A 15,288-nucleotide genomic window follows, 5' to 3' on the forward strand; every position below is an offset into this window, starting at 1 on the left:
TTCTTTGGTGTTTAACGTCGTTTTCATTCAAGGTTATATCGCGACGGTACCGTAAGACGCAAGGACTTTGATCGTGATTGGGATAGCGTTCAATAAGTAGACTTGACGTTTTTTGAGGATGCATGCAGTCTCTAATCCACTACATTAAGACTGTCTCTCATAAAACTTTACAGCCTGTTTATTGCATACCGTGGGGGAATAAATGCCCTTGTAGGGGACAATATTTGCAACAAGTACGAACTTTTGTCAATATTATATTGAGCTTAAATAAATACATTTCGGCCTTAGCTATACATGAGTTTATGATAAAGCGAAAGCAACCTGCAAGTGAGCCGTTTGAGAAGGGCTTAAGCAAACAAGTCATTCTCAAACGGCTTATCGCTTTTCAGTTGGCGTTCTATTCCATTCGATCTACATTTCGGAGAACGACAGTCAACAGAAGCCTCATGAGGATAGTTCTGTTAACGGAGGTATACCAGCTGAGCTATGCGCCGTGAAATACACAAGTTTTGATGCAGTAACATGTATGGTTAAAAAACTAGGCCAGGGCTCCCATTTGGTAAAAGTGGATATCAAGTCTGCATTCAGACTCCTCCTTTACACCCATTAGATTTTGGATTGATGGGTATGTTGGTCGAGGGCATGTTCTTTGTTGACAAGGCACTGCCATTTGGATGTGCTATCTCGTGCTCTCTTTTTGAAAAATTTAGTACATTCCTGGAGTGGTGTGTGAAACAAGCTAGTTTCTCCTGTGATGTAATCCACTACTTGTGTGACCCCACAAATAATCTTTTCATTTTGTTATGACATAACGATAATTATCATTATTTGTGTGTCATTCATTACTAATTTATTATCACTGCATATAATTGTTCTGTCATTGATTGCATGCATAGTAGTTCTAGCATCTTAGTATTATAACGTTTTTACATTGTATTGTACATGTACTGCTATGAGTATGTGTCCTTATTCCCTTCCCTGTAGCAGACGAATTATTTCCCTTACTCTATGTTTCTATGCACTGGCTGGACTATACGTCCCTAGCCTGCTGCTATCAGACTTGTTTATATCGGCACCTTGTCACATCAGCGACAAAGACATGCGTAGGAATCTAACTTGGGTGGGTTTTTTTTATCATTTTAGCTCCAGCTTTTAATTAGTTGAAAGTAGAATAATGAGAACTTATTGTGAATCTTTTGTTGTAAGATAGATAGACGAATGAAGTTGTTTGTTTGGAAGATATTGGAATGGCATTTAGGGACTATATGTTGCAGTGGAGTAATGTGTAGGTGAGATTTGGTAGCAGAAATAGTGCCAGGCTTTTTCCGCGGTTTATGTGGTCTCTTTACCTTTGTCCATCCAACAAAGCAGACGCACATGAGAATTGTCTATGAAAATATTCTGAGAAGTGTAACCTTTGAACGACAGCAATTGTGATGCAGACCTAGGTATGTTGGAAAATTAATGTATTTTTCTTGTTTTTTGATTGTTTTACTTGTTTTTGGCACTTGATACATTACTGTAATGATGCTGATTGTTAGCCTAAATAGGATGCGGACATTTGTCATTTTGGGCCCTTACTCTCAGATTACTTTTTGTTTTGCATTATCTGACAGTTAGCATCATTTGTGCCTTTGCGCTGTGTAGAAATGTGTTTTTGCAGTATTTTGCTATTACTGAGAGAATTCCTGTTGTTAGGCAGCTCCCAGACTTGTAGGCCCAATGTTGAATGCTGCAGAGCCTAGCGATGCGGTTACCCTCTCCATCTCCCTTTTCCCCTTCCCTTCCCGGCAGCGCGGATTTGGGCGCAAAAGCTAGCGTGCCTTGCGCATGCGCGAGTTAATATGCTAATTAGGCCCCAGCCTCGTTTCCGTTGTAAACACTAGCAGACAGCAAGCCTGTTTGAGAGAGTGTGTTTAGGCCTTTGAATACTTCGCCCTTTTTATCAGAAAGTGTTCCCAATTAATAATACATGTTTCTGAAGTTGACTCTTGCAAATAATGAGGTAGTTTCAGTGGATTTCTCTCAGTTTTAGTGGGTTTAAGGACTTAGGAAATGTATTAGTTTTCCTCATGGTGTAATGACACATGAGGAAGAACTGTTGAAGTGTGTTGATTGTTTTTCATGTTGATGATTCTGTGTGTAATAAAATCTACTTTTAGTGTGTATTTACAATAAGAATATTGGGATTTCACAGAACTGATGCCAGACTTTTACGGTAGCTGATTGTCTGTGGTGCTGATTATCAAGATGGGAGCAGGTCCTGAGGTTTGTGAAGTAATCCCATTTTTAATTACGTTTACACTGGATCTTGTTCTTATTCCTCACATGTTATTATTGTATCATATCATGTTATGCCTACATCGTATTGGACTTTAATTGTTGTCACCGTATGATTCATTTGATTCATGTATGTATTCCTATGGGAATGCCTGCAGTGCATTCTGCTATTGTCTACTTTATTCATGTTCATGTTGAGGCATTCCTTTGTTAAATGCCTTATTATTTGCTACAGTATCACTACTGTTGATACTCTGATTTTTTTGTTGAACAACTAATAATGTTTTGATTTGACTTTGTATGTATTACATCTGCAGAAGAATATAATCAATGTACTCATTATAATCAATGTATTGTTTTGTGGTCATTTTACTCATTATTGTGTATTATGATCACAGGCTGTAAAATAAAAGAAGAACAAGAAGATGGGAGTTTGAGTCCACCATCCTCCGCCTATCTCCCCTTCTGCCTCTTCTGTTTCTGTTGGCCATCTGGTCACACTTGGATGATTTTTGTGGGGGTGGTGCTTCAAGTGAGCAAGCTCAAGCGATGTTGGACAGTATGCTCTCAACCTTTTGCGATTTAGGAGTGCCTATTGCCGCAGACAAAGTAGAGGGCCCATCCACATGTCTCAAGTTTTTAGGACTGATAGTCGATACTGTTGCCTTACAGGTTCGAATCCCACAAGATAAACTTATGGAACTTTAAAGACAGGTGTCAGAATGTTTGTACAAGCATAAGGTAACATTGCGCCAGTTACAGTCCTTGGTTGGAAAACTGAATTTCGCTTGTAGAGCAGTGGTCCCTGGTAGAGCCTTTTGTAGAAGACTGATTGACGCAACCAGGGGGGTAAAGAGGCCATTCCATCACATCCGAATCACTGCGGCCATGAGAGAAGATTTGAAGGTATGGAGCTCCTTTTTGGAAACTCACAATGGCATCAGTATCATGTTAGAAGAGGTATGGGTGGACAGCTCCCACCTCAATCTCTTTACTGACGCAGCTGGGGGAATCGGTTTTGGGGCCTTTTTTGGTGGCCACTGGGCTTGTGGGACTTGGCCAGCGGAGTGGCATGAAAATGATCCGGACATTATCTTCAAGGAACGTTTTCCCTTTGTTCTTGCTGTCCACCTCTGGGTAAAGGAACTACAAAACCAGAAGGTCTTGTTCCATTGCGATAACATGCTGTAGTCCATATCATTAATCGGCAGACAACCCGCTCACCCCCATAAATGGGCCTGGTGAAAACATTGGTTGGAGTTTGCCTTAGACATCCCAGCTAGCAAGCTTTCGTCGGCCGACTGACGATTTCAGTCGGGTGACGTCGTCATATGTCGTGTGTCGTCGTCCGTTGTCGCGCCGATACCGTTTGACTGTGTATAAATGTACGTAATAAACCCCGACATCGGCCCGACGCAATGTTGCTGTCGATAAAATTATGCAGAGTTACGGGAGATAACAAATTGATAATCATTATTTTAACATTTGTTACGTCCCCTGTTCAAGCGTCGGTCCAGCAACGGCGTGACATTATGAGACTGACCATGCAAATGCGAAACTAAATTATTCATATTTGTTGACTTTTTCACATAGGAGTAGGATAATTAATTGTAAGTTTTATTTGCATATTTGCAATCAAATACAGCATGAGCTCAAATCATGAGTTTTACATTTTAAAAATACGCCATCATTTACTTGAAATATTCAAATAGCTTTCCTTACGGTAAACAAGATTGAGTGTGCAAATGGCTGCTGCTTTCCCGCGTGAGCGAATTTTATTTGTTTTCTTAGTTCAAGTTAATATCGAAAGAAGAGACATTTTTGGGAATGTTGGACAGCACATTGATGATATGTTATCCGAGACGAATGTCGCCTCGGGATCTCAATCTGAGTGCTGGTCCCAGTGCCACGTGGTGGCGGTGAGAATAGTTGTGTAGCCAGTGAGTCAGGCTCTTGGCAATGACAATCAGATTCAGACGTCAACTCGAGGACAACCGACGGATGGAGCAAGTAAGTGATTTCGGTTTTTTTTGGCTCTCAATGTTAGTTTTGCTGTTACAGTGAGGGGGGGGGGGGGGGGAGTACATACTGCTGTAAAGAAGGCCCATCAGCGTCTCTACTTCCTGAGACAGCTGAGGAAGTTCAAAGTGTCCTCCTCCATCATGTCCCAGTTCTACAGGGCTGCTGTAGAGAGTCTCCTTACCTTTTCTATCACGGTTTGGTACAGCAGCTCCTGCCAGTTTGAGAAAGAAAAACTGGAGAAGGTCGTTAGGGCTGCCAGCAGGATCATTGGCAGAGATCTCCCCTCTATAGACTCCCTTCACATCCTGCGCATGATGAGGAAATGTAGGTCCATCATGCAGGATCCCACACACCCGGCTGGTCATCTCTTCCAGCCTCTGCTCTCGGGGCGCAGGCTCAGAACCCTCAGATGCCGTACGGCAAGACTCAGAAACAGTTTCTACCCCCAGGCTGTCCTGGCTTTTAATAACCGGTAAATGAACTCTACAGACTGTGACACGTTTTAGGATGCTCTAGGAGTATGGTTTTAGTAGCTGACATTACATACTGTGATATATAGAGTGGGTTTTAGCATGGTGACACCACTGTGACGCGATGAAGCCAGACTATGTTTTAGCAGCTGGTTATATTACCGGAATACACATCTAGTATGTTTTAGTAGTTTTAGTCGTTCTTTAACCACTGTGATGTGTTGGAAGAGTTTATTTTTATGTGCTGTTTTAGAGGTACATTTTATCAGTATGGAACATGTTCAGTTCTTACAGTAGTTGATAGTGGGGGGGGGGGGGGGGGGATCCTATCTTATTCTGCGTACTTTTATTGTGGTTCCGATAGCTCTTAGAGTTTCATAGTTCTCACCATGTCTGTATAGTGTATGTATTAGTTACTGTGATACCAAATTGTCTTACCCATGTATGTATGATGCTATGCGCCAGTGATGTATGAATGCTATTTATTTTTGTTTTTATCACACAGCAAGCTGCTTTCCTCGTGTATTTTTTATGTTCATTCATGTATTGTACACTTGGCAATAAATTATCTATCTATCTATCTATCTTATTCTGTATATGTAGATGTAGGTGTGTTTTGTCCTGTTACAGTGGGGGAGGGGGGTGTTGTACACACTGCTGTAAATATAGATGTAGGTGTGTTTTGTCTTGTTACAGTGGGGGGGGGGGGTGTGTGTACATACTGCTGTAGATGTAGGTGTGTATTGTCCTGTTACAGGGGGGGGGGGGTAACATACTTCTGTAGCTGTAGGGGGAGGGGGGGTACATACTGCTGTAGCTGTTAGTGATTTTTGCACTGTTACACTGGGGGGGGGGGGGGGGGGGGGTGGAGTACATACTGCTGAATCTGTAGCTGTAAGTGTGGTTTGCACTGTTACACTTGGGGGGGGGGGGGTGTACATACTGATGTATCTGTAGCTGTAGGTGTGACGTGTATTGCATTGTAACACTTGGGGGGGGGGGGGGGGGGTGTACATACTGATCTATCTGTAGCTGGTGGTGTGTTTTGCACTGTTACACACTTGGGGGGGGGGGGGGGGTGTACATACTAACTGCTGAATCTGTAGCTGTATGTGTGTTCTTCACAGTGACACTGGGGGGGGGGGGGGGGGAGGGGGTTGTACATACTGCTGAATCTGTAGCTGTAGGTGTTTTTTGTACTGTTACACTTGGGGGGGGGGGGGGGTGGGGGTGTGCATACTGATGTATATGCTTGGCGCTGGTGGACAATATTCACTTTTTTGGCCAAAAACACACTTTTTTGGCCAAAAACGTACATTATTGGCCAAAAAGTGTGTTTTTGGTCAAAAACATGTTTTGGCCAAAACTTTTAAGTGCAAAGTTTTGGCCAAAAAAAATATTTGGCCAAATCTAAAACATTTGGCCAAATCTTCACTTTTTTGGCCAAATGTTTTAGATTTGGCCAAATATTTTTTTGGCCAAAACTTTTGCATTGAAAGTTTTGGCCAAAAAATAGTTTTGGCCAAAACTTCATTTATTGGCCAAATCTTTGAGTACCCCTTGGCGCTGATGGACAATATTCATTTTTTTGGCCAAAAACGCCAGTTTTGGCCAAAAAAGCAAAGTTTTGGCCAAAAAAGTATAGTTTTGGCCAAAAACGCCAGTTTTGGCCAAAACCGCCAGTTTTGGCCAAAAAATTATAGTTTTGGCCAAAAAAGTGAAAATTGTCCACCAGCGCCAAGCTGCTTGGCGCTGGTGGACAATATTCACTTTTTTTGCCCAAAACACACTTTTTTGGCCAAAACTGGCGGTTTTGGCCAAAAAAGCAAAGTTTTGGCCAAAAAAGTATAGTTTTGGCCCAAAACGCCAGTTTTGGCCAAAACCGCCAGTTTTGGCCAAAACCACCAGTTTTGGCCAAAAAAGTGTGTTTTTGGCCCAAAACACACTTTTTTGGCCAAAACTGGCGGTATTGGCCAAAAAAGCAAAGTTTTGGCCAAAAAAGCAAAGTTTTGGCAAAAAACGCCAGTTTTGGCCAAAACCGCCAGTTTTGGCCAAAAAAGTGCGTTTTTGGCGAAAAAAGGGAATATTGTTCACCAGCGCCAAGCTGCTTGGCGCTGGTGGACAATATTCACTTTTTTTGCCCAAAACACACTTTTTTGGCCAAAACTGGCGGTTTTGGCCAAAAAAGCAAAGTTTTTGCCAAAAAAGTATAGTTTTGGCCAAAAACGCCAGTTTTGGCCAAAACCGCCAGTTTTGGCCAAAACCACCAGTTTTGGCCAAAAAAGTGTGTTTTTGGCCAAAATAGCGAATATTGTTCACCAGCGCCAAGCTGCTTGGCGCTGGTGGACAATATTCACTTATTTTGCCAAAAACACACTTTTTTGGCCAAAACTGGCGGTATTGGCCAAAAAAGCAAAGTTTTGGCCAAAAAAGCAAAGTTTTGGCCAAAAAGAGATTTGGCCAAAAAAGTGAAAATTGTCCACCAGCGCCAGCAAATACAAAAGATTTGGCCAAAAAAAGATTTGGCCAAACAAAAAAGATTTGGCCAAAAAGTGAAGATTTGGCCAAATCTTTTTTGTTTGGCCAAATCTTTTTTTGGCCAAATCTTTTTGTGGCAGAAGTTTGGCCAAATCTCCCGTTTTAGCTAACATAAACAGTAGTTATAGCCAAATCTATTTTATTTGGCCAAATGTGTGGGTTGTTTTGGCCAAATCTTTGTCTTTTTTGGCCAAAACTGGCGGTTTTTGCCAAAAAAGTGAATATTGTCCACCAGCGCCACGCATAGATGTAACTAGCTGTAGCTGTAGGTGTGTTATGTACTGTTACAGTAGGGGGGGGGGGGGGGGGGGTTGAACATACTGCTGTTTTTGTAGCTGTTGGTGTGTTTTGCACACAGGGTGGGGGGGGGGGGGGGGTTGGGGTTGTATACTGCTGTATCTGTAGCTCTAGGTGTGTTTTGCGCTCTACACGAGGGAAGGGGGTGGAGTGTTGTATGTTTTGTACTGTTACAGTGGTGGCAGCGGGGGGAGGGGGGTGTACATAATTTTGAATCTGTAGCTGTAAATGAGTTTTGTACTGTTACAGTGGGGGCGGGGGGGGGGGGGGGGTTGGGGGTTGTACATATTAATGCTGTAGCTGTAGGTGTGTTTTGCACTGTTACACTGGGGGGGGGGGGGTTGTACACACTGCTGTATCTGTAGCAGTAGGTGCGATTTGTGCTGTTACAGTTGGGGGGGGGGGGGTACATACTGCTGTAGCTGTAGGTGTTTTTTGCACTGTTACACTTGGGTTGGGGGAGGGGGGGGGGGGTTGTACATACTGCTGAATCTGTAGCTGTAAGTGTGTTTTGCACTGTTACATTGGGGGGGGGGGGGGTATACATACTGCTGTAACTGGAGCTGTAGGTGTGTTTTGTACTGTTACTAAGGGGGAGGGGGGTGTACATACGGCTGTAGCTGTAAGTAATTTTTGCACTATGCTGAATCTGTTGCTGTAGGTGTGTTTTATACTGTAATACTGAGGGGGGGGGGGGGGGTTGTACATACGGCTGTATCTGTAGCTGTAGGTGTGTTTTGTACTGTTACAGTGAGGGCGGGGGGGCGGGTGTTGGGTCTACATACTGCTGTATCTGTAGCTGGTGTTGTGTTTTGCACTGTTACACTGGGGGGGGGGGGGGGGTTGTACATACTGCTGTATCTGTATCTGTAGGTTTGTTTTCCACTGTAACACTGGGGGGAGGGGGGTTGTACTGCTGTAGCTGTAGCTTTAAGTGAATTTTGCACTGTTACACTTGGGGGGCGGGGGGGGGGGGGGGGGTACATACTGCTGTAGCTGCACCCAGCCAGCAAGACATTAGCGGCCGATAATCGGCCGAACACCCTTCAAAAAGTCGGGCCGGTGATGTCAAAAGATACGACGCGGGTGTTGGCCCGACTAACTTTTGCAAAGAGGCAAAGAGGCGGCCGACAGGCGGTCGAACACCTGTACTATGGCGGCACGCATCCGGTCCGATGTTAATCGGCCCGATGGCTTGTTGGACCTGCGGGCCGACATCGTCCCGATGTTTTCCCGCTGAAATCGATATCTTCCCGATGTCGGCATAAGGTGTCGGGCCGCAGGTCCAACAAGTCATCGGGCCGATTAACATCGGACCGGATGCGTGCCGCCATAGTACAGGTATTCGGCCGCCTGTCGGCCGCCTCGTTGCCTCTTTGCAAAAGTTAGTCGGGCCAACACCCGCGTCGTATGTTTTGACGTCACCGGCCCGACTTTTTGAAGGGTGTTCGGCCGATTATCGGCCGCTAATGTCTTGCTGGCTGGGATAACGTGCTGTGTAGAGCAAAGCACATTCCAGGAACCAAAAATGCGGTTGCTGATGCGCTTTCCCTTTTGCAGTTCCAACGATTCAGGGCCCTATGCCCTGGCGCCGACACCCAACCGGCAGAGATCCCCAGAGCCTTGCTGCAGCAACTTCAGCGGAAGTAAAGCGACTTGTGTCGGCCGCCTGTGCCCCAGCGATGCTGGCAGCATACAAGCAGGGCATACGCATGTTTGAGGAATTCCGATTTTTCCACGGCCTGGGGTCGGACTGGCCAGCTTCACCTCAACAGGTCGTGGGATTTGCCGCCCACCTGTTGCTAGCCGGAAAAGCGCACACCACCGCCCGCACTTACATCGCGGGTATTGGGGCTAAACATAAGTTAAATGGATGGTCTGATCCCGCAGAAAACGTCTTGTTAAAAAAGCTACTTCAGGGTATGTCCAAGCTGGATAGGCGCCACGACCTTTTTTGTTTGTTTGTTTGTTTGCTTAACGCCCAGCCGACCACGAAGGGCCATATCAGGGCAGTGCTGCTTTGATCTGACATTTAACGTGCGCCACACACAAGACAGAAGTCGCAGCACAGGCTTCGTGTCTCACCCAGTCACATTATTCTGACACCGGACCAACCAGTCCTAGCACTAACCCCATAATGCCAGACGCCAGGCGGAGCAGCCACTAGATTGCCAATTTTAAAGTCTTAGGTATGACCCGGCCGGGGTTCGAACCCACGACCTCCCGATCACGGAGCAGACGCCTTACCACTAGGCCAACCGTGCCGGTCGCCAGGACCTGAGAAAGCCTATCACATTACAGAGGCTTAAGCAGTTAATTGGCATATTACCTGTGGTCTGTGCCAGTGTTTATGAGCAGAAGTTGTTCACAACAGCGTATAGTGTCGCATTCTTCGGTTTCTTTCGCGTCAGCGAGATTGTGGGTCAGGGTGACATCCTCAAAGGTGGCAGAGCTGGAATTGGTTACGCAGACGTAGTGATGGGAAAGAACTTAAAGATTAGGATCAGGGGCTCTAAAAACTTACCAAGCAAAGAGAGGAGAGCAGGTATGCATGCGTCGGGCAGAGAGGCATCCGGAAGCCTGCCCAGTATTGGCCATGCAGGCATACCTACAAGTCAGACCTAGCGGGCCAGGTCTGCTCTTCAAGCATTTTGATGGCGCGCCACTAAGCCGCTACCAGTTCTAGGCAATTCTGAAAAAGGGGGCGAAGGCACTTACTCATTCCGCATCGGGACAGCCACCACAGCAGCTATGAGCGGCACTCCGGTGAGGCCCATAATGGCATTAGGGCGATGGGAGTCTCAGGCAGTGGAGAAAAATGTCCGCACTAGCCAGGTTTGAGGAATTTTCTGGGCGGATTGGTTTACACCTCCGCCACAGGGAATGTGTTCTAGTCAGGTAAATAATTTTTCTTGTGGCCTGGACGGATTGGTCTACACCTCCGCCACAGGGAATGTGTTCTAGTCAGGTAAATCATTTTTCTTGTGGCCTGGGGGGATTGGTTTACACCTCTGCCACAGGGAACATGTTCTAGTCAGGTGAATAATTTTTCTTGTGGCCTTGGCGGATTGGTTTAGTAGGTTGTTGGAACGTTTGTTATTGACAAAACAATACATTCACATACTTCAACATTTTGCACAACAAATGTATGGAGAATTCAACCATTTATTGCATGGTCTGATAAGCATATAATCACGGGAACGCAGAAGAAGAAGAAGACATTTATTTTACTTAAAAAATAGTCATCCAAAACTTTCTTTTCACAAGGTACAGAAAACGAACTTGTTTTCAAGTAATTATGCATGATCTATTCGTTTGGTTATTAATTATTCTCGTGCCCGTTCTCGCAAGAGAACGTTAAACTTTAGGACATATTCAACCAAGCTGTATAGGTGAATTTGTTGAAATGATGTGTTGCCTTAATTGAATTTGTTATTTTGATTTTAGGAGAGTTTGAAGCCATTTCAGGGATATCCAAGTCATCTCTGCATTTTACAACGCTTTTTTTACATAATGTTTCCTTCTATGATAATATAAAAGTGGTTAGACAATGATACGGAATATGAGAAAAGAAGAATTGTTTTTATAGAGAAACGGGTATGGGAGATCTACGCTGAAGTATTTGTTCCACTTTTGAACACAGTTTTTGTTAGCAGTTTTGACCAGTGTGACATAGTAAATAATTCTATGTGTTTGATTTTTTAAGACAGCAGAATGGAAATGTTTTCTTACTACAGGAAACGCACTGGAAAAGCCACCAAGAAAATTTGATTAGGTCACAGTGGGGCTATGAATGTATTGTTGCTGGTAATGACTCTGCAAGTAGAGGTGTTGCTGTATTGTTTAAAAATAATTTTGATTATAAGATTCATAATATTGTCAAAGATGATGATGGAAGGTATGTTTTGATTGTGATAGAGATTTTGTTGAAAAACCGTCTGACCCTTGCAAATGTTTATAGCCCAAGTAATGCTGATTGTCCTGCCTTTTTTGATAATTGTGCAGATGGATAATGATTTAATTATTATCGGAGGCGATTGGAATGTTGTTATAAACCCCAATGTTGATACAAACTACTTGGCCAAATCTTATTAAGTCAATAGTAGGAAAAAAGTTGTTGATTTTATGGAGCAGTATGATCTCATTGACATATATTGAGCCTTACATGCTAATGTGAGACAGTATACATGGAGGCGGTTCCATAGTTCACCAGACTTGTGTGTCAGAGCAGTTAGGTTTTGAGATTGTGAAAGCTAATATTACACCAGGTTATTATTCTGATCACTCAATTGTTGGTGTAAGTTTTAGAACTGATGTTGTTAAACGTGAGGAAACACCCCGCGGGTTAGGAGTCCCATATTGGTTGGGACGAGAAAGAATTTACCCGATGCTACCCAGCATGTCGTAAGAGGCGACTAACGGTTCTGTTTCTCCTTTTACCCTTGTTAAGTGTTTCTTGTATAGAATATAGTCAATGTTTGTAAAGATTTTAGTCAAGCAGTATGTAAGAAATGTTAAGTTCTTTGTACTGGAAACTTGCATTCTCCCAGTAAGGTCATATATTGTACTACGTTGCTAGCACCTGGACCAATTTTTTGATTAGTGCTTTTGTGAACAAGAAACAATTAACAAGTGGCTCTATCCCATCGGGGCCTTTCCCCTATCCCATCTCCCCCCTTTCCCCGTCGCGATATAAGCTTGAATGGTTGAAAACGACGTTAAACACCAAATAAAGAAAGAAAGATGTTAAACGTGATAGACCCTTTTGGAAGTGGAAGTTTAATAATTCACTGTTGACAGATATGGAATTTGTAAATATAGTGAAGAAGGTTATTGTTGACGTAAAGATACAATATGCTTTACCTGTTTATGAGGATGTGAGTGATGACAGTGTTGCGATTGAAGGTTTTGGTACGCCTTTTAGAACAGATAGAGACAGCAAGATTAGCGGGAAACGGTGGGGTGGTGGGGTGGGCCAAAATGTCAATGAACGGTGGTGTAGCAAGTCAAGCATAACGGTTAGAAAGCAGCTCAACACACGGGATTTAGATTTACTGTCTGTGTCTTTTAGGCCCCGTTATCTCCCCCGCGAGTTTGGTCAGATTTTTGTTACGGTCATCTACACTCCCCCTCACTCCAACCCCTCCCACGCCTCAGCCCAAATAGCAGATGTGATCAGAGAGTTGCAGCTTATCTCCCCTGACGCCCCAAACTTTATTGCAGGTGACTTCAACGACTGTGACTTACGCACGAACCTACCGACTTTCCACCAGTACGTGACTGTCCCTACCCGCAAGAACAAGACAATAGACTTAGTGTATGGAAACGTCCCCAAGGCCTACCGATCGTTTGTTCTCCCTCCCGTAGGTAACTCAGACCACAATAGTGTATTTCTTGTCCCAGCCTACAAACCCAAAATTCAGACAGAACCCGTAGTGAAGAAGTCAGTTAAGGTGTGGTCTCAGGATAGCGTAGAGCAGTTGCAGGGATGTTTTGAGTGTACAGATTGGGACATGTTTCTTGATTCTAGTGTTAATGTAGACGAAGCTACTGAAGTGATTTCTGACTATGTCAATTTTTGTGAGGATATGATTGTCCCATCTAAGACAGTGAAATTGTACCCCAACAACAAACCTTGGATTTCAAAGTCTCTCAAAGCCACACTCAACGAGAAAAAGGTAGCATTTCACACTGGAGACAGAGTAGAAAGGAAAGTAGTACAGAACAAATTGAGGAAAGAAATTTTGGAAGCTAAGAGACAATACAAAGAGAAAGTAGAGTCACAGTTTGAATCAGGTAGCTTAGCAGACGCATGGAAAGGACTTAAAACTTTGTCAGGACAGTCCAAATCAAAATCCAGTAGCAATAGCATGCCGATGAAAGAACAGGTTGAATTTTCTGAGAAATTAAACGAGTTCTATTGTAGATTCGAGAAAGATGATTTGAAGGATGATTTAGACAGCGTGACTTCCCAGCTTAAGGTAGATATGGCAGGTGATGAGGAGGACTTTGAAATTCAAGGCAAGACTGTTGAGAAGGTTTTTAGCAAGTTGAATGTAAAGAAAGCAGTTGGTCCTGATAACATCGGTGGACGTGTTTTGAGATCATGTGCCTGTCAGTTGTCCGTTGTTTTTAGCCGTTTGTTTAGTTGGTCTCTGAAAGATTGCACTGTGCCTAGACTCCATGATCAGCCCTGTCCCCAAGAACAACAAGCCCAAAACCCTGAATGACTATCGCCCTGTAGCTCTCACCTCTATTGTTATGAAGTGCTTTGAACGCATTGTCCTCTTTAGACTGCTCCATCAGATCAAGCCCCATCAGGATCCCTTCCAGTTTGCATACAAACAGAACAGATGCACAGATGACGCCACACTCACACTCTTACACAACGCATACACACACTTAGAAAAACCTGGCTCTTTTGTATGCATTCTTTTCATAGACTTCTCTTCTGCCTTCAACACTATCCGACCCTGCCTCATGGCCCAGAAACTTCTCCGCTACAGCGTGACTCCAAGGCTTATCCTGTGGATTATCAACTTTCTCGTTAACAGAACCCAGTCAGTCCGCTTTCAGACAGCTCTCTCTTCCCTTAAGTCCACCTCCATAGGCTCTCCACAGGGTACAGTTATCTCCCATGTGTTGTTCACACTCTACACTAACGACTGCAGTGGCACTGACTCCACCCTTCTTATCAAGTATTCAGATGATGCAGCGCTAGAAGATCTCTCCAATAGTGACGCAACTTACTTTGCAGAAGTAGAACGTTTCAACACCTGGTGTAAAGACAACTTTTTAGACCTAAATGTGACAAAGACCAAAGAACTTCTGATAGACTTTAGAAGAAACCCTGCCCCTGTCCCTGACCTGATGATTGATGGTGTGACTGTTGAGCGTGTGACTGAATATAAGTATCTTGGCACAGTTATCGATGATAAGCTGTCCTTCAATGCAAACACCACCCTCATACACAAAAAATGTCAGTCACGCATCTACTGCCTTCAGAAACTTTTGAAGTTGAATGTGAACCCTTCTATCCTTCAAACTTTCCACCGCTCTTTAATCGAGTCTGTCATCACTTTTGGTTTTGTGTCCTGGTATGGAGGTCTGAGTGTGAAGAACAGGAATGTCTTAGTGCGAATGGTGAATGTCAGTAGCAAGGTGATTGGCAGGCAGCAAGCAAGTGTGGAGTCCCTGTATGAAAAGCGTGTGGTGAGAAAGAGCAGGCGGATAGCTTCAGATAGGTCCCATGTCCTTGCCCACCTCTATGAACTCCTTCCCTCAAAAAAAAAAAAAAAAAACCTCCTTCCCTCTGGCCGTAGACTTCGCACACACAAAGCTAGGACACTCAGGCTGCAAAACAGCTTCATCCCCAAATCCATCACCCTTGGCAACATGTAAACACATCCACATACCCGACTCAGCCCCTCTTCTGCCAGTGCACTCAGTAGTAATGTACATGTATGTATTGGTTTTATGTACGTCCGTATATTTTCTGATATATTGTATGCTATGATTTTTTGCAATGATGTTTAGCCATAGTCCGTTATACGCGTAGGTGTGCGAGAATATGTAAGCGCAGTGCTTTAAAGATGTCCATGTGGGAATGTGTAAGTGGGCGTAGTCGAATGTCCATGTGGGAATGTGTAAGTGGAGCATATAAGAATGCCCATGTGTGAAT

The 15,288-nt window shown here is 43.9% G+C and overlaps 1 protein-coding gene and 1 pseudogene across 1 annotated transcript; both read left to right on the plus strand.

The window, feature by feature from the left end:
* The first annotated feature begins 524 nt into the window (after window positions 1-524).
* Window positions 525-3,544, plus strand: LOC138974479 (uncharacterized; annotated as a pseudogene).
* Window positions 3,545-9,155: 5,611 nt separating this feature from the next.
* On the plus strand, window positions 9,156-10,448 carry LOC138974480 (uncharacterized). Its single transcript, XM_070347198.1, is given in 4 exon segments — window positions 9,156-9,571; window positions 9,861-10,134; window positions 10,172-10,313; window positions 10,316-10,448. Coding segments are annotated over 4 exon segments (933 nt in total). The 5' UTR covers window positions 9,156-9,187.
* The last annotated feature ends 4,840 nt before the right edge of the window (window positions 10,449-15,288 follow it).

The sequence above is a fragment of the Littorina saxatilis genome, linkage group LG8 (assembly GCF_037325665.1).
Source record: "Littorina saxatilis isolate snail1 linkage group LG8, US_GU_Lsax_2.0, whole genome shotgun sequence".
NCBI lineage: Eukaryota > Metazoa > Mollusca > Gastropoda > Littorinimorpha > Littorinidae > Littorina > Littorina saxatilis.